Below are 27,522 nucleotides of genomic sequence, written 5' to 3'. Positions count from 1 at the left end.
CACAGAAGCATCAAATTTAATAGGCATTTAAATTAGAACAAGTCAGATAACAAGGGAGGAATAAACTAAATCAGACAGTAACAAGAAGTTGCAGAAGCAATGAATTTTTCATATCAACAGCTAAAAACTTTCCACAGGACATAATGTCAGATTGGTCCTGCTATGTGCAAGGTAAAAATCTGACAGGAACACTGAGTTTAGTCTGCTGAGAGACAGCTGATCTATATTTGTATTAATGCTGTATTTCATGAGTCAGTACATGAACATTTATTTAGTGTCACTTAAGAACTCTCAGCTCAAGTTACAATGAGATCCTGGCTGGTTCTCACTTTCACACAAAAAATCTTGGGCAAGACTTAAATAACTACATTGCTTATATAGTTTTAATTTATTCATTTATTTATTTATTCTCTACTTTCTTTGATTAACACACTTCAGGTGAATTATTCTAACATCTTCTCTGTGGAAAGATCTATGAACTGTTCTGGTTCCCATCCTAAACCCATGGCCCTCACAACAGGGACCCCAACCAAACAAAGCCCATGCAAAGCAAAAATTGAATTCCTCCCTGAAATCACTCCCCAAAAATCTATGTGGTACTGGGTAATCAGAAGTGAAACACCATGTACCCAAAACAAGTTTAACCTTTAGAGGCAAGCTTCCTTGCTTATAAATACTACAAATTTTCACTGAATTTAGTTTTAATGCAGCAAGCTACATAAAACCAGAACAAAACCAAACCAGAACATCTTTACATATAAAAAATAAAAACCAACAAAACAACCTAACAAGAAAAGTTCTATCACCTATGACCTTTCCCAATTCCCTGGATGTACATTAATACTGAATTTTTTTTTCCTAGCAATAACATTTCATTGAAGTAACTGGCAGCAGTAATCAGTGGTTGTACTCTCTGTGGTCAAGAAATGAAATCTTGTCTATTGTTTTCCTGTTATCAGATTTTTCCCTTCTGAGTTCCACTTCAGATTCTAGAAAAACCCATAATCCAGCTGTTTCACATTCCACTGGAGCCAACATAATCTGTCAGTTGTTCCTTCATGCCTGCACTACTCTCCTTTCGTTTATTTCCTTTCTGTTCTTACTAGCCCCAATCTGGTGTTCACTTGCCATTTTTCCAAATAAGCAGAACACTATTTTCCCACAGTTCCCACTTCTAGAAAAATTGGACTTTCTGATAGAAAGTTTATGAAATAACTCAGAGCAAATAAATTCATTCCAATTTAAATATCACTCTTTGTCAAAGAACTGAAAAACTGAGACCATAGTTTTACCAATGTGAAGTTACAACCTGTGACAATAGCCAGTGCTGCCAGTTCCACCTCCTTAATACATTTAGGGGGACTAAAAAGATACCTAGGGTCAGATTGCAAGAGAAATTAAGGCTAGAGTGCTATTAAAAAAATAAAAACTACTTAGGAAAATTTATTTTACCTTGCCAAGCCACCATAATCCAATCCTTCTTCTCCTCTAAATATAACATATAATCTTCTCCTCAAATCATAGGGTTTTAGTGCCATAATCTATTAATAAATAAATTAATGTTATAAATTATGCATTGTTACGACAATTCTATATACAGAAATTGTATATATGTCAAATGTTACACAAATCTGAAAAGCAAGTAGACCATCTCATGGAACAAGCAATCAATGAACTACACACAAAAATACCAACTTGGACTTAAAATCCTCGAGCAGCAGGCTACTAGCAAGTGGAAGGAATATCTGGAAAGTAATGCTGTATGGGTACCCTGTTCTTACACTCTTCCTAAGGTAGTCATTATTTAAGGAAAACAGGCGAAAAGGCACTTCATCTGATATATATGGTTTTTGGTTTTAGGGAAATCACTTAAAATAAGTAATTTAATTCAGACTAAGTTCAATATACTTTCATTTATAATATACTTTTTTCTTACAGAGAATCCCTGCCTAGAGGTCTTGTGGTGACAGCAGCAAGAATTTTCATCATTCGTTTGCTGCAGACTGTAAGAGCTCAAGAACTGTAAGCTTCAATTACACACAGATTTAATCTTTGAAGGACTAAGCAGTTTTAACTGGAGAAAACAATGTATTGTAAGGTATCTAAACACACACAGGAATCAGAAAAGCAAATCCAATGTGGCTGATGCCACAGTAGGCTAAGCTATGGAACTCTACCACCGGAGGCTGAAGATGCAAAAAGTTCACAAGGGGAGCACAGACAAGCTCATGGAAGAGAAATCCCTTGAAGATTATTAAAATACTCAGAAACCACTTCAAGCTCAAGAAGCAATTCAATTGTATACAGCTGGAAAACGAAAGATCATATGGTAAAAGTATTATATACAATACCTCTTTTCTTACAGTCTTCCCTAAGAAACCCCCATAGCTAATACCAGAGGAAGATTACTGTGCCTGAACGACCATTAGTCTGAACTAGCTAGGGCCATTTTTGTTCTTCTGCTTTGTCTTGACAAACAAACAAAATAATTTTTGCAGGCTTACTTGCTGGAAGGAATCCTCAAACAAAGTCTGTCTGGATACATTGATTTTCACATGACTTGGCAGTGCATTGGACTGTAATCATAAGGCAATGACATTAAAAGGTAGCACATACATTTGTAAAAACTCATATAGTTTCAATAAATAAATAAATCAGTACCTGACACAAGTAACGGAAATGAGCAAGTTTCCACCTAAAGCTACGCTCATAAGCAATTTGTGGCCCTTTATTTCTGTAAGGAAACATATTTGAGATACATTAAGCATGCAGACATCAATTCAATGCTAAACAACAGAATGAAGATTTCAAAAATACACAAAAATTGTTATTGTAAGATATGAGCAAATGCAGCTGGTGGTTTGGAATGCCAGTCTTCCTTTCCACCATCCCTTGCCTTTTTTTTTTTTTTGCAACTCAATTTACCAAATTTAACAGAAAGATAAAAGATCAAGATGGTATCGAATCCCTCTGAAATGTGTAAAAACTACAAGTAACATAAAGGAGACACATCTAATTTACTATCTTCCCTGACAGAGACTGCTAAGTCAGTCTTTATAAATTCAGCTGCTTCTGGAACTATGAAGAACATTCTAGTGCAACATTCTACAGGCTTGTTGAATGATAAGTCATCACTATGTTGACAGAAGTAAACCCTACCCCATACAAAAGACATTAAGAAAGCCACTCTAGGTTGGGTCAATGCTTCTAATCAAAATATTTAAAAGAAGACTTGCATGTAAACTTTTTCAGAAGTATTTAGAACTACTTGGTTTAGACATTACTGTTGGTGGAGTGTTTATCATTATAAGCAATACTCTTAATGACCATTTGCTGTTACTTTAAAAATGCAACTATTAGTTACATTAGTTCATTATTCAAGTTAACCTCATTGCCCCTCCCTATTTATAAAATTATTACAATCGTGGTATTTCAAAAGCATATAAAAACTACTGAACATCAGAGCAGTACAGCAAAATGTGTCATAGATAACGTCACAAATAAAATTTTAAAATATATTAAATTTATAATATAAAAACTTGTTCATATTTTAGTGTGCAATTCCAGTTAAAAGTGTAGATCATTTTATAGTATGAGAAGATTTAACTATTTAATTATACAAAGTTAAAACATTAAAAATATATTTAATTTCCCACTTACACAGAAGATTTCCCAGTACGAGGATCATTGAAGGTGGTGGTTCTCGTATTGTGATCAACGAAGTATCTGACACCTTCCCGGGTATATCTGATTTCCCAGCCCTCTGGAAGAGGGTCCTCATTTTGTAAACTGCAAAAGAAATTGCAAGCAGTGCTTTTCCCCCTGTATCATGATATAAAAGAATTAAGCAAGATCTTTTGTATCTGCATAGTCATTATACACACCTACCCTTGAGTTCGAGGGTCCTCCCACTGTGTTGTCTTTGTGTTATGATTTACAAAATACACCCTATCATTTGAATCCACTCTTCTTTCTAAGGGAAAAAAAGAAAAAAATCCACTATACAACAACTGCATTCCAAATTTCTGTAACTGCCACTTCCTGAAATCCACAGCTAATTAACTTACCCCAGCCTGGTGGTAAAGGCCCAAGTGGATCATTTTCTGCTGACAACATCGAAGCCTATTTAAAAACAAGAGGACTTTTCAGTTAGGCCAAATATTATTCATATTATTTTCTCAGTGTGTTCTAAGATTACCACTAGTCCTGAAGACTATTCATTCTGCAAAAAAAACCCCATCATGCCATTTTTAATCTGGTTTTGCAAAGAAACTTAGATTATATGATAATAAGATAGGCTTTCCACACTTGTTTTCAATGCAATGTACCCTCCCTTTCCCTTCCTACAGCAAACTTGAGTGCTCATACAAAGAGGTGCAGTTCATGCAAGTTTTGAGGAAGCATGGATCAGCAGATAAGCACTAAGTTCTTGCTTAGGAACACGTTTTACCATAATAAACATTTCCAAGCACAGTCACTGCTGCCAACATAGGGGGTTTTACTTCCTCAATACACAATAACTTCCCTGGATGTTTGGCTATTTTCAAACACTGTCATTTTTTTAAAATGCAGCTGCATTCTTTTGTGGATGGATAAAATTATTTCGACATACAGTAAGGTTAGAAGGGGAAAAAACCCAGATTACATTATTATGTAAACACATGCTAAGCTCATAATATACACTAATCTTGCAGAAGTCCATAAGTACCTATCAAAAATACAAAGCATGGAAAAAATAAAAATAAAAGGCAGAAATCCCACAGACTATAGGATCCATGCTCTGATTTATAATTAGAAGCATCCACCCCTAAAAATTTGTGGACGCTAACTTTTAGGAAGAATGGAATTTTGATATAGGGGACCAAGCTGTGTTTTCCAAAGAGTGTCTTAGGAACTAATACTCCTTTATATAGCATTTGCAATACAAAAGTATCAAATAAGAGTTTACAGGAGCAAGTTCAGGCAAAACAAATCTATATTTTTTCTCTGAAGGAGAAATAGATCAAGGATCAGAAGGAAATGCATTAGTTACACTCAAAATCAAGCTGTGTACTTGCTCCAGCCACCGGCTACTACATGTGAACAGAGAATTTACCATTATTTCAACAGCAAATGCAGTTAGTCTTTTCTGCTTTAGGAGACCACACAATCACAATAATCCTCTAACCAAAGACTTCTCTGTGGTGACTGTAAAAGAATAGTGCATGAAAGGAAAAAGCTGCCTGCCAAAGAACTGAATGGTGGCACAGTTCAGATATTTCCAACCTTCTTAATGAGTCTGAGGATTTGTGTGTGGCTCCTGGCCACACAGAGCTGTATATTTAACAGAACACACTGAAAGACCAGGCAGATTCACTTCCAAAACAACTACGATAAATTAATCCAGGTAGAAATTAAAGTAATTCAAATAACCATATCCCACGGACTTTTCTTTCTTTACATAGTTTAGCTATGACCACTCAAGGTAATTGAAACATTCTCTAACTGAAAGTATTCATCTACTTTTTTCCAAAAAATAAAAGACAGTCTCACTTAAACTGCTATATAGGCAGAGTCCTGGTATGTCAACAAAGCATGAAAAGGTAGCTATAGTTTGACCTTAACTATTCTAGAAGGAAAGTATACAGAAGCACACTAAAGTAAAAAAGGAAAACACCACTCTTTCTTCAATATGATGCCCATTTTCCCCCTCAATAAACTGTGAGTTCTACCCATGCAACAGATATAATAGTTAGAAAACAGAATTCTAAAGAGATGCAAGCAGTCAAGTTTTCTTTTTTCTTCCTTCTGGTATATTCTGTCTCACTAACAAATCCTCATCTATTGATTCTAAGGTCGATGAGACATTTTAAGGGTCTGTGGTTTTCAGTAAGGGTTATCCTTTAAGGAAGGAAGTAGCATAATTTAATTTTAAAAATATATTGTTCACTGAAGGATAAATCTAGCCCAAAAAAAAAAATCTTGGCCTCGGAAAAGTGAGAGTTTTCTCAGATGTATTATGCAACTGATCAAAGTAGTACACAAATACACAAAGTTGGCCAAGCAAGAGTTTTTGGCTCAGTGTGCTTCAGCTGTGATTCTTGAATTTGGATTAGAAGTTACCAGTGTATTTAAATACATGAAGGAGGGTGGAAAAAGGATGGAGCCAGGCTTTTTCCACTGGTTCACAGTGGCAAGACCAGAGGCAATGGCACACACTGAAACACAGGGGCTTCCCTCTGAACATCAGGAAACACTTTTTACTGGGAGGGTGACCAAGCACTGGCACAGGTTTCCAAGAGACTTGTGGAGTCTCCATCCTTGGAGATGTTTACAAGAAATCAGTCCTGGATGGCTGGCCTTTCCTGAGGAGGGACACTGGACCAAATAACCTTAAGAGGTTCCTTCTATCCTTGACCATTCTACTTTTCTCTAATTGCATAAAACAAATTGAATTTGATGCACAGCCCTGGGAGTTCAGAAAATTAGTGGTGATGCATGTTTCTGCTATTGCTAGTGACAAGATATAATGTCTAATTCCATATTGAGAGGCTGAGAATTTTAAAATGTAGTACTGCAGCATCCTTTACTTCAGAAGGGTGTGTGAATAAAGCCCATAAAATTTCAACTTAGGTCTGCAGGTGCAGAGAGTCCTATTCCAATGAAGCTGTTTTAGACTTGTACTTCAAAGGTTTAGTCTTTAAAACATTCCAGCTTTTCTGCATATCACTTACAAAGTTTCTGGGTTCAGATAATTTTTTTAAGAAGTCAAACGCAATTCTTAAAGTGTTTATAGTGACAGTGATACACAAGCACCATCATCCTTAACTCTGAAGAAACAACTACTTTACTTATCCAGTCACAGATGGGAAAATCTGACTCAAGAAACATTCTCTATGAAGCTGATCATATTTTCTTCAGGCAGAAGTTAGCAACCATGTGAGAGAAATGGAAAACCACGTAGGAAATTCCAGAGCTGAACCAGATGTATAACCTTCAAAGTAAAAGAATTGCTACTTGTATTAGTGAAGAAATTCTAGTCACCTAAACAGTTTTTAAGGTTATTTAATGCTCAAAATTACCCCTAACAGCATTTACATTCCTTTTCAGTTTAAGGGACAGTTTTAGTTGCACCTCTTACTGCTAGCATTAAAGATGTTATGTAAAATGCAGTATACAAAGCTGATGTCAGGAAAAAAAATCAGAAGGGAGTACTTTCTGCCTGAAAATACTGACTTTCATCCAATAAAAGGATGATTTTTAACTTTTTTCAAAATAATCAGAATCTAAACTACTGATGCTAAATGTCTTTTAACACATATGGTTGAATAGTTACAAAATCCCTTTAAAGTTCAATAACAAAAGTATACCTATACCTCTGTACTGATTTCAAATGTTGTATACTTTACCGAATAGAGGTATCGTTGGTTGAATTGTTGCATAGCTCCCTGCAGTTGATTCCTTTGCGATTGCCATTGCTCAAAGTTCCTCACTGACTCCATTGTTGGTCGCTGCCACGTTGTCGTCCTGGTGTTGTGGTCCACATAGTAAACTCTCCCACGATCGTCAACTCTCCTTTCCCAGCTTTCAAGAAACACAGATGTTAACAGTTCATTCTTTCGGTAGCGTTACTAACCAATTTTCTCTTTATGCCAAATTCCTAGGTGGTACTTAAATGAACTACTGGAGTCACAGGCATGATTTCAATTTCTAAAGGACACAAAAGTGCCTCAACTTAATTGGTACATGAACAACCACAATGAACATACACAGACTTCAAGCAATTGCCTGCTGAGCTCTCTGTCACCTCATTCTTAACTTTACAAACACCTGTGACTGCAAGAAACGTTGGCAGACTTCACAGAGAACACTTTGCTGGGAAATCTGAGGTTTGGAACCAGTGCACTACACTTAGTGCTGCCACCTAAATGAAGGTGATCAATTATGCATTATTTCATGCTTAAGTTTTAAAGGAAGAATAAATTATTTTAATAGCTGTACTTGAAAAAGTGATCAAAACTAGTAACATATCCAGTATCAACATTCCTGTAACAATAGCTGTAATTAATATAACTAAATGAAAGCTAGAATCTCTTAATATATGATACAGAATACAGTTTTGATGAGCTGCTGTTTGTTTCCAGTAACATATAAACAAACAAAAATATAGTAAGTTTATAATATTTAATTCAAAAAGTCTACATTACCCAGGAGGTAAGGGCTGTGGTCTTTCCCATGTTGTAGTTCGTGTGTTGTGATCAACATAATAGGTTCTGCCATGAGGATCCTTTCTTTGCTCCCACCTTCAAGACAAGAGACTTGCACATAAGTGAAGATGCAAATACTTCCTTGGGACTTCCCATTAAGACAAAAAAGTACCTTGGCATTGAATAAAAATACCATGGCCCAAAACCCATTCTCAAACATCAAAAACAAATCACACCAGAATACAGATCAGTTACTTCCTATTTAAATGATATCACCATAAAGACTTTAAAGGATTTAGCACATAATGAGCATACATCAATATTCACAAGAATTTTTCTATTATATTTAAGTTCAGAACAAAGTCAATTAATTATATGCTCAGTGCTTGGATGCTAAAAAAAACTCAATGCAAAAGTGCTTAGAGAGATGCATTCTTTGCATTTCCAAGTTCATGTCTCTCAAAAAATGAGAGTGTTTACTCTCATTTTGAAGCTCTGTTCCCTATATCCAACAAACAGCATCTTTCAGGGTAAACCTGAAGTTTGTGCTATTAGCTCTTTTTCTCTGTGTTTCTATTTCCTGTCCTGGTGAATTCTGTATCTGATATCCCTGGGAATTATTTTGTTTTGCAAAACAATCTTACACTGAAGATGGAGCTAGGCCAACAGCTGAAGTTTCATAATGCTGAGAACTACCACGATGCAATAAAAGTATGTACAAATGTCGAGGAAACCAGGATAAACATTAGATGAAAAGGTGAAGTGCTTCTCCACAGTTGATATATATTTGTTTTTCTTACATAAACACTTAATTAGTTCCTAAAAATGTATGCAGAACACCTGGCCTGCTACTACTAAAGACTACTGAAGCAATTTCTAACAATCTAATAAAACTAAAATATTCCAGCTCTTCTTAGCACATACCTACATACACATCAAATCTTATTTTTAACTATAACATTATTGAACTCATTCTTACAGAGCAAGCACCTACAAGCATTTATAGACTAGTCATTTTCACTTCTTTGTGCTTTGGTCCCTACTACTAAGAAACAAAGGAATAATGAATTACAGCCAAAATATGTTTGAAAATATCAAATGAAAAGTCTTCACATCTGTTACACTCAAGAGTTTGTCTGTTAAGATCACAATACCATCTCAGCAAATCAGTTATCAGTTGTTACTTTCTGGGACAAGACTAGCCAGTTATAGCAGCAGTACAAATCCCATTTTAGATGAAATAACCCCATCTCAGCCACCTGACCTGCATTTGACAATCCCTGTATAGATTTAAGTTTCTGTTTCTTTATATGCACATTTAGATGACACAAAACGATAGCATTAAAGCAAAACAACATACCCAGGTGGCAAAGGTTCTGTACTGGCAGTGCCAGGCTGCTGTCTTACGGGTTCTGCAGACGCACTTGGTGTGGAGGAGGATTCCCTCGGCTTTGCCGCATCTGCTGCTGTGCTGTTTCGAGCATTAGGCTGAGCAGACTCTGTTGCAGCTGCAGGTTCTAGTCCAGCAGACTCAACAGGTAAAGCAGAAGTGTGGCTTTCAGAACAACCAGTTGCTTCTGTTGCTGACTGAGGTTCTGCTGTATCATTAGTGCAATCTGCTGAAGACACAGGAGCTTCGACTGAACCCGTCGGAGCCTCGGAGACAGAGGAACTGCCAGCTTCGGGTGCAGAGGCAGATGACTCGCCATTAACTGAGAAATGGGAAATAACATCTGTGTATCAGAATCTGATGAGATTTACTTTTCAAATAACCAGCTTCCAGAGTAAAAGACTTGAAAGGAATGTGTTTAAGTTGCACCTGTATGCCATAAGCAGCACTGTTGGCTAAGACGACAAAAAGTCACAACACACTTGCCTTCAGTTAAAACTTACAGTTTGAAAGCCATTCTCTGGACTTACCTGTTACATAGGGATATATTTATATACATACATGAATAAAGTTATTTATTAGTTTCTCCGTGTCTTGGTCAACTCAATGTTGTACCTCAGTCTACATTAGCAAGAAGCACCCATCTGCTTTCTACAAAACTGTACAGCCTTTTTTTAAAACTCTGAACTTATATTGAAGTTCGAAAAAGAATCTTGATCAGTATGACATGAAAACAAGCATTAGAAGATTACTCTATGAGATTTGGAAAACTAAGAGGCATTTCCTACAGATAATTTATTTTCTTTTTCAGAGCTGAGGTACCAAACCCTACAATTAACTCTATACCTGTGCAACTTGGAAAAAAAAAATCCCCCTCCAAAAGAGGGGAAATAAAGAAATAAATAAAATAGATAAAAATAGAATCTAATAGATTAGATTAGAAAATAGAAATAAATAAAATAGATAAAAATAGAATAAAGACTACATTGGCTAACACAACTTACATAGTTCAATGACTGAAGACTATTACTTTAGAATTACAAAGTAAATCAATTCTATCTTTTATAGAACAATAAAAATGCCATCAAACTGAAGCAAGCACAATCTCATAAAAGGTTTAAAGTAGGCATGGATCTAGCAGACAAAGGATGCTAAGAAGGCTTTATTAGTCCCAAGCCCACTTGGCAAACAAGACACCAATCATCTGCAGAGCTTAAGCGAACATCTCTCAGCACATCAAGATCATGTCTAACTTAGACAAGTGACATCAGGTACAGCAGACTGTAGGACACCCATTAAAAGTCAAGGCCTTATAAAAAGCAGTGAAACATCATTCAGCACTTTCATTTTCTGCAGCACTAATCAACATCATACAGTGACAATTCTATTTATACTTAGTAGCTTGTACCTGTTTTAGAGTTGCAACAATTTTCTATGAACTAAGGATATGCAACACATGCTTCAAGCAATTTTCTTACCTTACAGTACATTATCACCTTACCCTGCTAAGGACTGAAATGAATTTAATTCTATACCCTTTACCTTATTGATACACATTTGCAAAATTTAACCCTACACTACTGCCTATAAAATATTGTTGCACTATTTTAAAGAGTTCACTTAATTCTGTCATCAGAATTTAAATTAGCAAGTCAGTTTCCTTAAAGAATTATCGCTGCACCATATGAATTTTCTTGATATGCATAAGCATAAGAATGATTTTACAGGCAAGACATTTTTAAGTTCTATAAAGGCACTACTTTTTGAACAAAACTTTTCCAGGGTAACACACACTGCTTCCAGATGGTACAAAATAAATTAACTACATTAAGACATAACAAGATTTTATATTGTTTCAGCATGACATTAAAACTATGAACAATTTGATCAAGTTTCCTCAAATTTCTGCTTATACTAGCAAAAACTTAATTTACACCAAAAAAAAGCCAACTGAAATTTCAACTTCCATTTTAAAAATTCAACTCATCCACACTAAAGTGTGAATAGAATTACATAAAAAATAATGTAGCAATATAATGAACAAATCATCTGCTCTATTAGTAAGTTAATCTGCAAAACAGATGTGTAAAACATTACATCAGATGACTACTTCATCAATTATGCCTAAAACAGCAATTCTGGCAACACCACTTAAAATTACAATCCTGCTAAAGCACAACAGCAGGGAAAAAAGTATCATCAGAAAATGCCAGAGATCTGTTTTATGCCTTGCCTTGAAAATATCTTCATCCAGTGGCAGAGTAGTTGATTACTCCTATATCAATGCCTCAGTGCAAGGTCAGTGATGATCTCATCAATATTACCACTTGAACAAATCAATTATTTTTCAATTACCCTATCCTAATAAAGATTTCAAATGGCTCTCTCTGCTGTTGAAGAAAAAGGGAGCAATGCCTTAATAATACATATGCCCTCTAGCCTTGAGCTGAAAAGAGAGGGGAATCAAATTAAAGTTCTCCAAATAGAGAAAAGCTTCAGAGAAGACCTAATTTAATTATTACTTTTTAAAGTTCATAATTCTTTTTGTTATCTTCCAACCATCCCAACATTTTCCAGTCTATTACAGAGAGTTTGACAATCTCTGTTCTACCACTTAGTAACAACTTGCCTATTTCTATTTACGGTTTTCTTTTCTCTCTGCTATCACTGTAACCTCTCCCAAACAGCTGAGAAAAGACAAAGGGCTTACAAAGCAGAGTCATTATTAGATGCCAGAAGAACAAAAATCAAAAAACCTTTTTTTCAAATCAAAAAACTAGTTTCACTGACCCAAAAGTGAACTGTAGTCAGAATCAACAGTTTTGTGTTTAAGAGGAAAACAAAACTCAGTATTTGCAACTACCTCTTTTTAAACGGAATTTTTGAAAAAAAATTGAAGGCACGGAAAGTCTGCAAGAGATCTCGACTCAGAGCACAGCAGTTCCCTGCCTAAATCATATTTATGTAATGTCAGGAAAAATTTAACCATAGTTACTTAAATTAATTGTGAAAGAAAACTGATTTTTCCTCCAGACAAGCAGTAATATGGTTTCATCATCCAAGACAGAAAAATGGAACACACTTTAATCTTCCTTCATCATAGAAAAGAACTTATGATAAAATGTGAAACTCAATATATTTAAGAATGGATCTACTGCAAAAAATTTTACAGAAGTGGACACACAAAGTTATAAATTCAAGCCACATCCTTTCAGTACTTTTGAATTCCAACAAAAATTTTATAGAAAAAGTAGCTCAACTTGAGATACAATTAGACAAAAAGCCTCATGGAACACGTTCCCGTAACTCTCCCATTCTTACCAGTGCTGTTGACAGGCTGAGCTTCGAGTGGTTTTGGTACTGGAGTATTTTTGGGTCTGCTTGCAACATGATCGGGAGATGTTGTGCTGTCTCCATTAACAGCTTCTACACAGGACGTATTCTGTATTACAGAGCTGGAAGGTACTTGATTGTCTATCCCATTAGAAATGTCACAAGCAGATCTTGGTAAAAATAAAAGATGATTTTAGGTTACTATAAGCAACATGTTAAACAGTTAGCAACTAAATTAAATGCTACACTGAGCCATGCTACAGAAACAAATGCTGGTAAATTCACAACTGTTTATAGCATGGTGTTTGCAGCCTAGATAATTGTTTTGGTCTCACACTTGACTTTGACTGTTAAGAAAAAGGCAAGAATCGGTTTTGAGGATTTCAGATGCTTATAAGGGGTAAGAGTTTCCATTTTCACTTTCTCTTTTACTTTTAATGGCACATTAGAATTGAATTGAACAGACTGATGCACCTGCTACATCTTCCAAAATGGCCTTAGGGACCCTTCCAAAGTGCAGCTATGAGGAGGAAAGCTTTTTCTGTCATTAAGCAAGAGGAAGAATGGTTTTGTCAGTCATATCACTAAAAATACTCATAACATAAGAAAGCAACAAAATTCTCCCTCAGTAAAAGGAAAATAATATGAGCTTCTCCATGCATTGGCAAGATGAGCTCTCTGCTCATTGGCAGAAGCTTCTTTATGCACGGGCATTGTGAGGACAAATACACACAGGCAGCTCTGTGTTTACAAGGTCACATGGAAATAAATGTATTTTAAGGGCTTGTTTTTTAAGGGTGAATGGAAAGTTTTGCTCATTTACAGTAGTACATTGGTTTTTTACTTAAATCTCTTTCAGAATGCTTAAAGCCATCCACTAGAGACACATGTTTTGAAAATTCAATGCCAACTACTTATCACCTCAAGGAGTAGAGGTTAAATAGTGAAATTATTCACTATTTTATCTCACAAAAAATGTCAGAACAGTTAGAAGTCCAACTTTGTGGAGTAAGAAGGGAAGAAGCAGCATTTCCATGCTACCTTACCCAATTCCAAAGGATCAGTATAAACAGAGAATTGAAATATTATCCCTTTTCAGCTCTGGACTACAAACTCAATTTGCCTCCAAAACACATGGAGAGAAGCTACCTTAAATATTTTCTTTATCTCTTAATTTTAAAACTGTAAATCAAAACAGCTGGATAGTTGTGTGGAAAACTGCAGTAAATTAAAATATCAACATCAAAAGCAGGATCCCAGTAAGAGACATTATCTCCAGCAACAATAGCAGAATGAAAACAAATGATTGTTATTACTGCTTCAAAATGGTATGCAGATGTGTTTCAAATCACTTTTAGCAGTCCCAAATCTTTCTAACAAAAAAGAAAAAAGCAGAAGCAATTTTTTATTCTCACTCCATCATCTTGAGCACCCACTGGGGAAGAGAGACAAACACCCACAAATTCAAAAAAAGAATCAAGTCAAGCATACAAGGACAAATGTGTGCCTGTCACTCAAATGCATAGGAATTGGATGTTTAGTTAGTGTCCAGTCAGTGTCAATAACTTAAACAGAAATGGGTTCACACAAGGTAACTGAGCAGACCAGAAACATTAAATTGATCTGAATTGACCTATTTGTCTTACTAGAGATGAGAGGGCAAAAAAAATCTATTCCTGCTTTTCTCCAACCAGTCCTTGAGTGGGTTAGAGTGGTAGAGAAACCAAGAATTAAGCTCTTAATCGGTCTGAATATTTTTTTCTTGCCACTTCAGGAGGAAACAGGCCTTAGCCTCAGTGTTACAAATACTGCTTGTGAAACTCAATACAAGTCTCTTAAGTTCCTGATTATGACCTTAAAAAGGCTGAGGAGGAAGTAATTCAGGCCTTTTTTCTCCTCTTCCTTCCGTTCAGGTGCTACATTGCAAAAGGCTGGTAGACATTAATAGAAATGGTTCTTAAGCAGCAAAAGAAAATAAATTGAGTAAGTACATAAAAATACACTGAGCCACTGCTCCCCTAATTTCTGCTGCAGTATTTCCATAGATTTCCAAATCAGTTGAACTAAACTATATAATTATCCAAATAAGGTTTCTAAAACCTGTGGCAACATAATTTAGACCTCAACAGCTAAAATAGCTCATCCTCAAAACCATTAAAAAATACAACAATAAACCCACCAAAATACAAATAACCCAAACATTTCAACTGATAAATTTGCTGATACACTTCATATTGCATAAAACACAAAAATAAATTCCAACCTGGATGAACTTCTTGCTGAAGCATCTCTGCTTTCATGTACAGCCTCGCCATTTTGCTGAACTTCTACTGAACAGTAAGAAACAAATTCAACAGAAATATTCTATTATATCTGTTTGAAATCTTAATCTAAATATTATCATCTGATTTAATTATTTTAACTTACTGGTTGCTGATGAACTGAGATTTGTAAGAGATTCTTGTTCAACAACCAAACCATCTAGCACAACAGTCAGTTCACCTGTTTGCACCATGCCACTCTTGTTTTCCAAAGAGAGTTTCAGTTGTTCTTTCACCTTCTCCACTAAAAATGGAGGAAAATGGGGTGAGTAGGGTACAAGAAGGAAAGAAGGGATAAAGGAAAAATTAAATTCTAAATAATATCAAAAGAGACCAACACACAAATGTGATATATGCATTTGGTTCTATAAAACTGAACATCAGAGATTTTCAAATCAAAGCAGAAATCACTATGGAGCTGTATTGTATGTATATTTATATCTGCTGCGTGTACATGCACACTTGATTTTAAAAAAGGACTGTCTATTTACATAGTATATTCTATAGGTATGCTGAAGAATCCATGTGGATTCAATACTTTCTGGTTAATGATTTCCTAGGTCTGCCATTTCCATTAAGCCCTTTGGAAATTATGCACTACTTACATAACATGTGATGGCCTAAAGTCAAACAACTTCTGAACCACACATCCAAATATTAAAAAGTCACTGGGAACCCCTCATTTTACAACTAGAGCCTATACTAATTTCTCATAGCACCTTTCAAAACACATTCTAAAAGACCACTGAAAAGAACATCTCTTTGAGGAAGAAGTAAATGCAAAGACTGCATAGAGTCCTCCCTCAATTTTACAACTATTTTTAATGAATCCTTACTAGCATTTTCATAGATTGCAACTCCAAGGATTAAACAGTAAGAGAGGATGCCTCAGGTAACCAAAAGTTAAATCAGATACTATTTTCACCAAAAGAAAATTTGAGATAACTGATGGTGCAGTAAAATAATTCAATCTGACTGACAAGCAATATACACATTTGTAGAGAGACATATATAATCCAGAGGTAAAACATGCTGGGGATGCAATGTAATTCTCTCTAAATCAACTGCTACAAGTGCAATTGTTAAAGCTACATGTCATAAATCCAAACACAGTCAGCTAGGAGTTCACATTAATCATGTTAAAATGGTTGAGACCTTTTAGTATTTGCGCTCTCAGATTAAAAGATTAGTTTTTAAAGACATGCCATCATATTTCCCTCCATATGATAGCATTCCAAGTTAAATTTAAACTAGGTCCTTCTATGTATTAAACTACCTTCTCCATTTTTTTTCATTCTTAGCCTGCATCGTAAGTGAACAATAAACATGAAAACAGGGGAGGCTGCCATAACCTACTGCCAGATACCCCCAAGCTATTACTTGAAAGAGCAGGTGTGACAGCGTAGTTGGGCAGCAGTTACAGCACACACACACTGCTGCGCTACAATGGATTTTAAGGAACTTCAACTCTCTTCAGCAAGCACAAAGCTCTTAAATCTACAGGATTACTGTTTTAGCAATATGCCTTTTGGAAAAAAGTACTATCTCAAAGAAGAGAAGAAACTAACCTACCACTGAATTGTTTCACTAACACATTTTTTAATTTTTGCAAAGGGCGGTTGGTTTAACTTCTGCTGTTTTGATAGGTTATCTTCCTAAACCAGTTGTTCCAACTGTTGGCTGCAGCTTAATTGAGCTGGCAAGAAAACCGGGAGGTGTGTGGGCAGCAATTTAATAGTCGTGGTGTTTAGCAGAAAAAGTAACTAAATTAATTATAACGTTTCTGCATTTAGAGGACTTCCCATTCCATATTCATCAGCAAAGAACCTTTCAAGTGCTTCATTTTAGAATAGGTATCAATAACTAAATGAATGAAGGATACCAATCAGATTATTCTACCAGTGAATTCTTAGATAATCCAGTCAGTGTCTAATGATTGACTTGCCCAAATAAGAAACACTGCACATAAATTACTTTTGGTGCAATGTACAGCAAACTCAGTCAACCATTCCCTAAAAGAATTTGTCAAGTTGCTAGATCCTACCTCCCCTGGATCTACAGTAATAAAATGTTAAATATTTTGTCAGAAATTTGTTAGAAATTTTGTTAGAAATTTGTAGAAAGTATTTAGAAATACTTTTTTTGTGGCTAATATTATTATAACCTAGTTTTATTACATATAAGAAAATTTTCTGCCTAATTATGAAATTTACTGCTGAATCATTATAATACTGTTAACGAAGATCCACTGTTTCAATTTTCTGTAAGAATCAGAAAAACTTAGCTTTTTTTTCTTTTTGGCTCTCCTTTCCCCCCACTGTTCTAAACAGTCACCTCAGGTTTATGTATAAATATAACTTGTGCAAAAGGTTAACACTGGTTTAGCTGGAATTCTACTGTCAACCTGGAGTGGAATTTAAAGTGTGGATTCACCGTCTTGTAATAAAGAAAAAAAAATTTTGAAAAGGAAATCAGATATACTCCATTAAAAATATTTAATATTAGAAGTTACATGGAAAAATCAATCTCTAATGCACTAAAAAAAAGATCATAATTGTTTCATTAATCAATGTTTTCTATTGCTCTCTGGGCAGCTAAATTATGAGGAACAAATATCCAGCATTTCTATTAGTGACTCCAGAGAAGGAAAACATGAAAAATTACACAGATTTTCTGAAAGTTAATTTTTTTTTTGTTACCAAATCTAAAACAGATCCTCTATCAAACTGGTTACTAGTTTACTATAAAACATTATATTTAATCACTTCTGCTTTTACTTTCAGCAACTAATACTCTACTGTTTGTTTCAGAAGTATTATATCCCATTGTTACATTTAAAATGCTCTCAACAGCACAGACATCTCTAGAAGAGACAAGTAAAGATATCAACTGAAAATCAGTTGTAATTACATGTCTAGTTAGTAGTCTGGTTGCCAGTTTGATATATAGATTAGTAATAATAATTTTACTTTATTCAAAATATCTTTCATGATAACTTACATTTTCTATTGTGTGCTTCCAAAGCTTGTCTCAAGTCTACAGTGGCTCTTCCTAATAAAGCATCTGCTTTTAAAGTGTGATGGCTCCACACTCTAAATTCCAGCGTAGTCTGTGGAGTCACATGCCTGCATAAAAAATACATTTTAAAAAATATATACAGATTTTTAAGAATTCATTCTTGTTATTAGGAGTATTTGAACTTTATTCACTTTTTCATTGTATTTCTTGATACTAATGAAGTGCAGTATTGTATTGCAAGGGGAAATTTTTAACTAAGAACTGCAAACACTATGATAACTACACTTAGGATGAAACTTAAAGTACATTATTATGATAGCCTGTGGAATTTGAGAAGTATCAGAAGAACCTACACTCAGCTCAAATCTCAGACATACATAAAACAAATCTTGAATTATGAAAGGCTTATTTCCCCTATTCCTCCAGAGTTCTAGCTAAAAACTTGCAATATTTAATGTGGAGAAAAAGGTGGGAAGTATATTTGTCGGTCGCTGAAAAGAAAAATACTAAATATTTTTCAAAAAGGAAAAAAGCCACGAAGCATCTATTTTCAAGCAAGAGCCCACTCAACAGGTACCAGCCTGCCTGGAAGTGTTGACAAACATTTTTTGTGAATCCACAAATATATATAAAACCATAAGGCATACTCACAGAAATCAGAGGGAAAAATTCAAATGATGACGCTAAAGTAAAAACTGGAGGGAAGCAGAAGGTAAAGGACCCAATTGCAGTAATATTATGACAAGCTTTGGCACTGATCTCTCCCCTGCTCAAGCTATGCTAGGTCCTGGAGAGTAAGTTTTGTAACACAGGGTCTAGTACTGCAAAGATGGTCCTGGCTGTGAAAAACAGGAGTAGAAGCACTGCATTGCAAAAAGTCAAAGGCCACATATCCATCAGCATTGACCTAATATATACAGAAAGTTGTATCAGCAATGATGAGAATAATAATAAAAACAACAGGACTAACTCTACAGTCATTTGAACATATTGGACACGGTGGATAATTTCTGCTGAAACAGAAGCAGATATATTTTTGCATTTTGAAAAGGCTGCCTTCTAAGGGAGGTCTTAGTAACAGAGCAGCTCGACAAAGCAAAGGAAAAAATCCCCAACACCTACACACACCAATATATATTGCTGACCCATAGAAGCGAGGGGAATTTGGTAAGCCAGAGAGGTCACTTAACTTCAAACACCATTCCAATAGCCAGAGGAAGAGGGGGCCAGTACCTTAAAAATACATATAAGGGTAAGACCCTAAGTAAGCAATACTCATTATGAAATGAGTCTGCCATTACTACGCATTGCAATTTACCTCATTTCTATCAGATCACCAAATCTTGACAAATCAAACCTGCCCCCTCAAGAGAAACTCAGGTCCCTGTGAATATACTGATAGCTCTGTAGTTGTTCTAGTTCTTGATTCTGGAAATCATCCTCAGGTCCAAGACTATGTTATTCTCTTTTGCAACACTGTAAAGGACTAATAAGTTCACTAAACCTGAAATACCAAGAAATGAGGCACAGGAATACCTACTTGCTTCTGACCAGGTCTGGAAGCAAAAAGTTCCCCAAAGATTTACCACTCCCCTCTCTCCAGCACTTACTGGAATCTAGCATAGCTTCTACTGCTAACAAAGAGGGCTATTGCACACAGACATGTCAGATGCTGTGAAATGTACTGGCCCAGGCTCAACACCACTTGATAGGAGCTATGCTGTTCCCAGACCCAAGTCTGAACCAATACAATCTTGCTTGTGAATAAAGCATTCTGACCAAGTGCATGACTGCCAGCTCTTCATGGAGTCCTATTCAGGTATATCTACACCCCTAGCAGAGTTAAACCAACTAAACCACAAGATTAAAATGGTCAAATATCAGGGTAAGGTGTGAATTAACTGCAGATTTTATGTGCATATCCCTTCACTGAGAAATTCAAACGAAGAAGTGACCTTACATAACTATTACTTATCCACTTGAGACTTTTTTCTTTCTAAAGTTGAGAATTACATGGTTACAATTAGTAAGTCTTTCTTAGCAATGTATGCTAAACAAAGTGCTAACAAATACCAAGACTATATCACATAGTGCCACTGTATGTAAGTAACACACTCTGTAGGAAAAAAATATTCTCAAAACATTGTAAGCATTCAGAAGAAAAATCATTTGAGATAAATACCCACTTACGTCTGCATTTAGACATCAACAGCCAGAGCAAACTATGTAGGCAGCCAAGCTTAGTAAATATTTGCCTGAAATGTCTGTCTAATAAATAGTATCAAACAACCAAAAAATCTACTTACACTGTCAGCTGCTCATCCCATTTGGGATTTGAAGAACTACTTGATTTTGCTGTTTTCTTAATTTCTCCATCTGCAGTTAATTCCGTGTAGAAAGTTGTTCCAAACCAATTCTTTTTCCGTTTCAGTTTGGCACTAGAAACTAATAAAATACATTGCTTTATCTATAACAACATACTGTTGCTGAAAAACAGAAAATGTCCTGCCTACACACTGTATGAAATACTTTGCCAGGCAATGTTTTTCCTCACCTACTCTACTTCTGCTGAACAGAAAGAAGTCAATGCAAAAAATTACCATTTTATTTTATTAGTAGCTTTTATTTTCAAAAGCTACTTTGTCAGATAGTTGACACCAAGTGTCATATACTCTTTTCCCCACATACTGGCAGGACTGGTTGTAGAGACAGCAAAATTATTTTAGGGATAAACACTGGAAATAACGTAGGTTACTTTCTTATTGTTCTCCCTATTCTTGCCTTAACTGAAAAATGCCTAAGTATGATACATCTGATGATGCATCTGAGGGGGTATCAGACAGACTTTATTTTTTAGTTATATGTTGTTATGAAAGGCGATGCAGTTCATGCATATTTCAAAATGTCCCTCTATAGCAAAGGCTGTATACAGAGCTTAATTTCTTTGCCTGTATTCCTGCATGGTTGAATTTGTGGGTTTACAAATCAGTTTGTCACAATTAAGAAAGCTACTCTTAAATTTCCCCTATTTAAACAGCTTTGCAGATGAACTCAAAGGTTTCAGGTAAATATTCAAAAATTAAGAAACACCACTGACCAAAGAAGCTATTTTCACCTCAAATCAGTGGTCAGTTCCTCTGTGCTCCCGAACATAAATCTGTTCTCCCTCTTCCATGCCCAGCTGAGAAAGTCACTATGAAAACCAATAGCAGCCTAACTGCCAAGATTTTAAATTCTATTTCAGGCAGATGGTGTCTTGAAAAGACCACAAGAATGGACTTTCAACTATATTTACCTGCTGGCTCTGCCTTTTCTCTAACTCCTCCCTTGCTTCAGTGTGGTTCTTGTTCCCCCTACTTGCAAAATAAAACAAGGCTGAGTATTTTCAGCCATTTGGAAATAATTCTTCCCTGTTCCATTCCTTTATGGTACTTGCTAACCCAACATGGAAGTTTAGTAAAACTGAAAGGGAGACATATTTCTGGATTGCAGTATTCTGAGATGTATACATTAGTCAGTTAAAAGTTAGTGGGATGCAACCATCCAAGGTTCTAAAGGCACTAGCCATGGACTTTTACTTGTTTCAAATAAAAGGTGCAAACTTAACTTCCTCACATTTGAAACACCCAGTCTTAGTAATGTATCATGGGTTATAAAAGGCAACTGCAGCCCTGATAATGATGAAAGCTGGATTGTAGAAAACTAAAACTGCAATTCCACATACAAGTCATATTTTTTCTTCTGAAATCATGATATATTTTTAAGCTTTGACAACCTCTACTACTTCCATGTTTTCCTCCACAATTTGCTTTTCAAAGGAAAATACATTTATTAAAACACAGGTATTTAGTAATGATATTCAAGCTTCCTCTTAATTTCCCCTCTTTTATCTGACTATGTTTTGTTATTATGTTTTGAGTCCCCAAACATAAAAGGAGACCATGATCATCTTTTGGTTCTTCTAAAAAAACCATGAATAAGTAATAACACCAGCTTCCAAAAGACTTCCAAAAGAACTAACAAGAGAAGATCTCACCAAGAATGTTTGAAAAAGTACTGATAGCAAAGCATGTCTACAACATGTTGTATCTGTCCAAACTCAAACAAGTCACCACTCCATACGAATTCCTTGTTTGCAAAATGAGTCTAAGATACTTGCTGCCCTTATAAAAGTGCTTTTTAAGTATAGTTCTTGAAATAATTATAGCTTCTACAGCAATATAAACAAAACTGCACATAAATATGCAGTGTAGGTCAGAAACACAACAGTCCCACACTCCTCTGCCTCCCACTACTGGGAATGCCACTGGCAATCATTCCTGTGATCCTGCAAGACGAGGTTTAGAGAATTAAATCTTCAGAAAACTAATCACAAATGTTGTAAAGACTTCTTCCCATTCGAGTCCTGACCCAGATTTCCTGGAGTCAAAAGAAGTCCCAGCACCAGAAAATATAAGACTATTTACATAAGGAGGAGCTCAGCACAAGATAAAAAATTACCATTTCTGTAGACACAAATCTGAAATTAAGGGTCATTTGTGTAAGTCAGTTTACAGTTATATATATATATATATACATTCAATCTACAGGTGGCTCCATCTCTGCTGTTAGTCATTGCCAGTTTTGATGATTCATCACATTATTGAGTAATGTGCTCCTTACATAAGGTTAATAATTTTTGAGGCTCCTCTCTTATCTAATTTCATAAAATATCCATTTGGGGGACTCTTCAACAATATATTTTTTCTCAGATAACCTGGCCATCTTTGGATCATCCAGCAAGATGCATCTTTCTTTAGATGCAGCCTTTATTAAGACATGGTATCTTACTCATGTTTTTCCCAAATTTTGTTCAGGATAGCCTTAATATATTCCTAGCCATGCATCAATTTTTACTTCAGCATTCCCAGATTTCTTAAAATCTCTGGAAAGCTCAAGTTAGTTATCAATGGTAAGATAATACTTATACACATAAATACACACACACATATATATATTTACAGTAGGTGTATTTATGTACAATATCTTACCTATGTGCTGGTTAGCATTTTTACTTTTAACTGCTGTAACACTAGCTATCAAACTTGTTTACTTAAATGCACTTTGCTTATCTTCAGACTACCAGGAAGCCTCAGTTCTGTTCTGCCATCCCACAGAGAGAGTAGCTAAGACTGACAACAACTGTCACATTTTTGACCAGTCCTTGTCCATCAGTAGCAAAATGCATCATCTACTTGGCCTGTTCAACATCTATTGAGAAAGTGTCCCCAGCACAATCAGAAATTTCCAGGACTGTTTTCTGGAAATATCCACGGATACTAGGATGGCTTACTTCTGCCTCAAACTATGACAACTAGCAGAGCAAAAGGAAGAAAGAGACAACACAGCAAAATGCAACAGGATAGAAGGAAAAGCATTCCAAGTGACATGGCTTATCACAAGGAAAGCTGGTAATCTACAGGCTTTGAAATACTGAAAATTCAGCTGGACAACATAATGAGCAACCTGATCCAACTTCAAAGGTAGCCCTGCCTTCGTCAGAAGAGTGGACTAGGAAATCACCAAAGGTCCCTTCCAACCTAAATTATTCCATATATCTGTTAAGTCTAACCTGTGGCTTACCTGATATGTAACGAAAGAACTGAATCTTCTGAAGGGCTAGCAAATTTTGTGATCTCCTCCAGTTCCCCACCTTCACTAAAACATTGTACCCATTTTCAGCTGGGGGTTCACTACAACCACCAACCTTTTTCTAGAATTTCAGAAATATGTGTTCCCTCTTCAGAATACACGTCATTAACCACTTGTTCCCAAGTAAAATTTCTTGCAATTGTCTGTACTGTTGTACAGAATACCTTTTTTTTACTATTTTGAAGATTTATTAAACCCTATCATGCAACTCACTGTATAATCTCTATTTAGCCTCAAATCATCTACATATATTATAGTCACATTATTAACTGTAACGTTCATATCATTAATTAAGATATTAACTAGCTCATTTTAACACTCACTTTCAGGATTGTCTTTGTAAAATACATATGCTTTCCTGTAAAAATTTCTACTTGCCTGTTACTTGCATCTGTAATCTTCCATTACAGCTGTGACTTGTATCAGATCTTGGTGAGGCTGTGGCCATGTCAGAGGTTTAGGCTTCAGCCTAAAAAAAGCAAACAGATAGCTTATTAAAAAGTACTTATCTCTGCATGTCAGCTACAGCTATTAAATAAAATGTTCAACTAATCAAGAAGTTACCAAATATTACTTAGGTACAGCAGAACACATTATTTCATAACAGCAGCTAAATAAAGCAAACACTTTGGAAATTTGTCCCACGTTACACCTCTAAGGATGCCAAGACACTTCAGTAACATATATATTTACATAGCTGAGAACAACTGTGTAAGGCAAGAATAGAAATTCAGCTGTGATATATCAATAATTCTCTCTCTTGAAGACATCCTTATGGTCTGATTTCAGATAAACTGAGCACCAACAACTTCAAATGAACAAAACATTTGAAATATTTACATGCTTGAAAATCATGCTGTCACCAGAACAATACACTCGAGCAGTAAGGAGAGCAATTCAAACGTTTGCATTCTACCCCTACATTTGCCACTAGCTTCCTGCCCCACTGCTGTCCACCCACAAATCACTTCCCTCATCTATTGAGACAGGAAACACTTTACAAGAACACCCCACCTCACCACTCAGCCACTAAAACTGAGTGTGTCAGATCCCAGCTGGGGCATCCCAGCACATACCCATGCACACAGCATCACTCCTGTCCTTCTGAACTACTACATCTGGCTCACATCTAGAAGTAAAACATTCTGCTTCTATCAGACAACTACTTTTCAGAAGAAAAGAATATATACATGCAAAATAGACTTTCCCTGATCTGGATAAACTTCCACATATTTGCTTCTGTGGACACAACTGGTTTCAACAACAATATTGGAAGAGCTGTCACCAAGCCTTTTTGATCATGCACTTCTATAACTACAAAAACTTTGAGTATATACCCCCCAATATGTGTGTATTTATTTATAAATTAAATATATGGACCACTTTACTAATACACTCCATATATACTACAACATATAAAACCAGAAATTTAAAAGGATGAAATGAAGATGAAGTAACCAGTATTTTAAAGTATTTTAATGGTAAAAAACCTTTCTGCTCTTACTAAAAAAAAAAAAAAAAAAAAAAAAAAAAAAAAAAAAAACTTGGGTTGTTTTTGTGAGAGCCACATGATTGAATATGCTTCAGCATTTTTTAAAATGTTGACTTAGCACTTCGTAATACAGTGATTTGAAGGCCTAGTTTTAAATTGAGTTTATTGGCTGTCATAGCTAGAAAACACAATTTACAGAGATATGTACATCCAAATCAAAGTACATCACTGGCTACACTTTCTAAATCATGACACTCATTTTGCATCTCCATCCACTAATTATTGAAAGGTTTTCCTTGAAATATGACTATAAATTTTCATCTTCCCTGACATCAATCACTTGTTATTGTAAACCAACAGAAGGCACATTTTTATACTTCTATCAAATTTTCAGATTCTGAAACTCTTAACTGGGAGGACTTTTAAGCAGATAAGGAATTCTGCTTCCAAGTTTAAGTGCTCAAATATGGAAGGTTTTACAGATGACACATCTTTTCTGGCAACAAAAATCACAAAAGGAAACATTTCAAAACATCCATTTTCAAAATGCTTTCTCCATAGCATCAGTTTATTTCAAAAAGCAATAGGTTTTCTTACTTGTTAAAATACCATCTTGACCTTCAAGTGAGGGTGTCTTAAGTGTCTTTATTTATTTAAATTTTTTAATAACTGACAGTCAGCATACTGCTGACTGTTATCACCAAACAGGTCAGGAAATTCGTAACACTTGTTTTTTTGTGAGATAAAACATGTAATCAATCTTCAAGTTTTACAACTCTTCTAAGCACTTTGCCATGATAACTAGTGATCCCCTGCATAGTACACAAGATCTTCCTGGTCACACCCAGTGTCATTACAGATTATGTTAGATACTCTACTATTTAAAGGTTTTGTTTTCATACAACGAACCACAATAATGACATCCTGCAGCACTTTGTGCACTTATGGCTCCAACTTCCTTGTTGCTTGCCTATGCACAATGCAGTGAATGAATTCTGCAAGTTGTGCTCAACTTGCAACCTTAGCCAAGAACCTTTTTACTTTGGTCAAAACAGCCACTCCATCTGTGGCTATTTTAGTACAGCTTTTCCATTTAAAAAAAATAGGTTATTTAAGAAGACACTGTTTAGAATTTATGCTTAAGAATGTCTCTTGTCTGGTACATCTTTTCCTAATGACTTAGTTCTTTGTGAATTTCATTACGGACACAGAATCTAGCAATTACCATAAGTCGAGCCACACCACAAACACCTATACTTTCATCCAAGTGTCTGTAGAACAAGCCTCTCCCACTGTGTAATTTTTTCTGATATTTGTTCCTTCAGAACTTTGGTAATGTTTTCCAGACATCTTCCAACAGTATCTGCTGACAAAAGAATGTGTTTTAGTTTGTCACCACATTGTTTACCATGTATTATTTCAGACATTTATAGTACCACAGGAAGAGGAAATGCTTCCCCAAAAGTATCTGTGTCTTATGCTACTGAGAAATCTCAAAAGAGCCTTCTAATGATCTATCACTAAGTTTAGTGAAATCTTGTAAAGTCTTGAATTGAGTACATCATGACTTCAACATTGCTGAAAAAAAAACCCTGTCGATGCCTGTCTTTGTGTTTTGGGTGCTTAGTTTTAAATGCCTTGCTAATTGTGATGGCTTCATACTATCATCAGCTGATACCTCAAGAAACAACGTTCATCATTTCCAATAGCGGATGTACACCCATATTTGAAATACCATTCTTGATAAACCAAATTGTTTTGGCTGACTTCTTGTCACACGTAACTGCTGACAGTTTTATCTCATAATATATCCGACCAAGAGCTCATGCTAGGAGTAGAAGCAGCATCGGCTCTGCCATGTTCTTATTATTCATATTATTAGTATTATCTTCAATCTGTGATCTCTTTGCAGGAATTTTTTTTAAGCCACTTGCCTATTTTGTGAATGTTTGCTTAGTAAAAACTAAATTTTATAATCCACAAATCCTCCTAACTGGGCCCAAGTAAACTGCCTCCATCACAATACACCGGAAGTGAATGAACAAATGAAGGTGTTACTGTGACCCCATCATACTGTGGAAATTATGATTG

The 27,522-nt window shown here is 35.5% G+C and overlaps 1 protein-coding gene across 4 annotated transcripts in view; it reads right to left on the bottom strand.

Annotated features, from left to right (window-relative positions):
- The window catches only part of WWP1 (WW domain containing E3 ubiquitin protein ligase 1), a 59,030-nt gene that overhangs the window by 11,940 nt on the left and 19,568 nt on the right, over positions 1-27,522 (bottom strand). Inside the window, exons 2-16 of one of the 4 annotated variants that reach the window (XM_041412497.1) lie at positions 24,318-24,408; positions 20,555-20,693; positions 18,231-18,355; positions 15,337-15,474; positions 15,173-15,236; positions 12,898-13,079; positions 9,547-9,898; positions 8,187-8,282; positions 7,389-7,563; positions 4,068-4,122; positions 3,889-3,973; positions 3,661-3,789; positions 2,662-2,734; positions 2,505-2,576; positions 1,453-1,541 (exon numbers count right to left, since the gene is read on the bottom strand). In XM_041412497.1, the coding sequence (XP_041268431.1) occupies positions 1,453-1,541; positions 2,505-2,576; positions 2,662-2,734; positions 3,661-3,789; positions 3,889-3,973; positions 4,068-4,122; positions 7,389-7,563; positions 8,187-8,282; positions 9,547-9,898; positions 12,898-13,079; positions 15,173-15,236; positions 15,337-15,474; positions 18,231-18,355; positions 20,555-20,693; positions 24,318-24,387 (1,844 nt within the window). In that variant the 5' untranslated portion in view covers positions 24,388-24,408. Of the gene's footprint in view, positions 1-1,452; positions 1,542-2,504; positions 2,577-2,661; positions 2,735-3,660; positions 3,790-3,888; positions 3,974-4,067; positions 4,123-7,388; positions 7,564-8,186; positions 8,283-9,546; positions 9,899-12,897; positions 13,080-15,172; positions 15,240-15,336; positions 15,475-18,230; positions 18,356-20,554; positions 20,694-24,317; positions 24,409-27,522 lie in introns of those variants that run through there. The other 3 variants (XM_041412496.1, XM_041412498.1, XM_041412499.1) reach the window with 3 other exon arrangements.

This window comes from Onychostruthus taczanowskii, unplaced genomic scaffold (genome assembly GCF_017590055.1).
Source record: "Onychostruthus taczanowskii isolate IOZ18803 unplaced genomic scaffold, ASM1759005v1 scaffold4, whole genome shotgun sequence".
In the NCBI taxonomy this organism is placed as follows: domain Eukaryota; kingdom Metazoa; phylum Chordata; class Aves; order Passeriformes; family Passeridae; genus Onychostruthus; species Onychostruthus taczanowskii.
The sequence above is the reverse complement of the archived record's forward strand: the minus strand, read 5'-3'. Positions and strand labels throughout refer to the sequence as shown.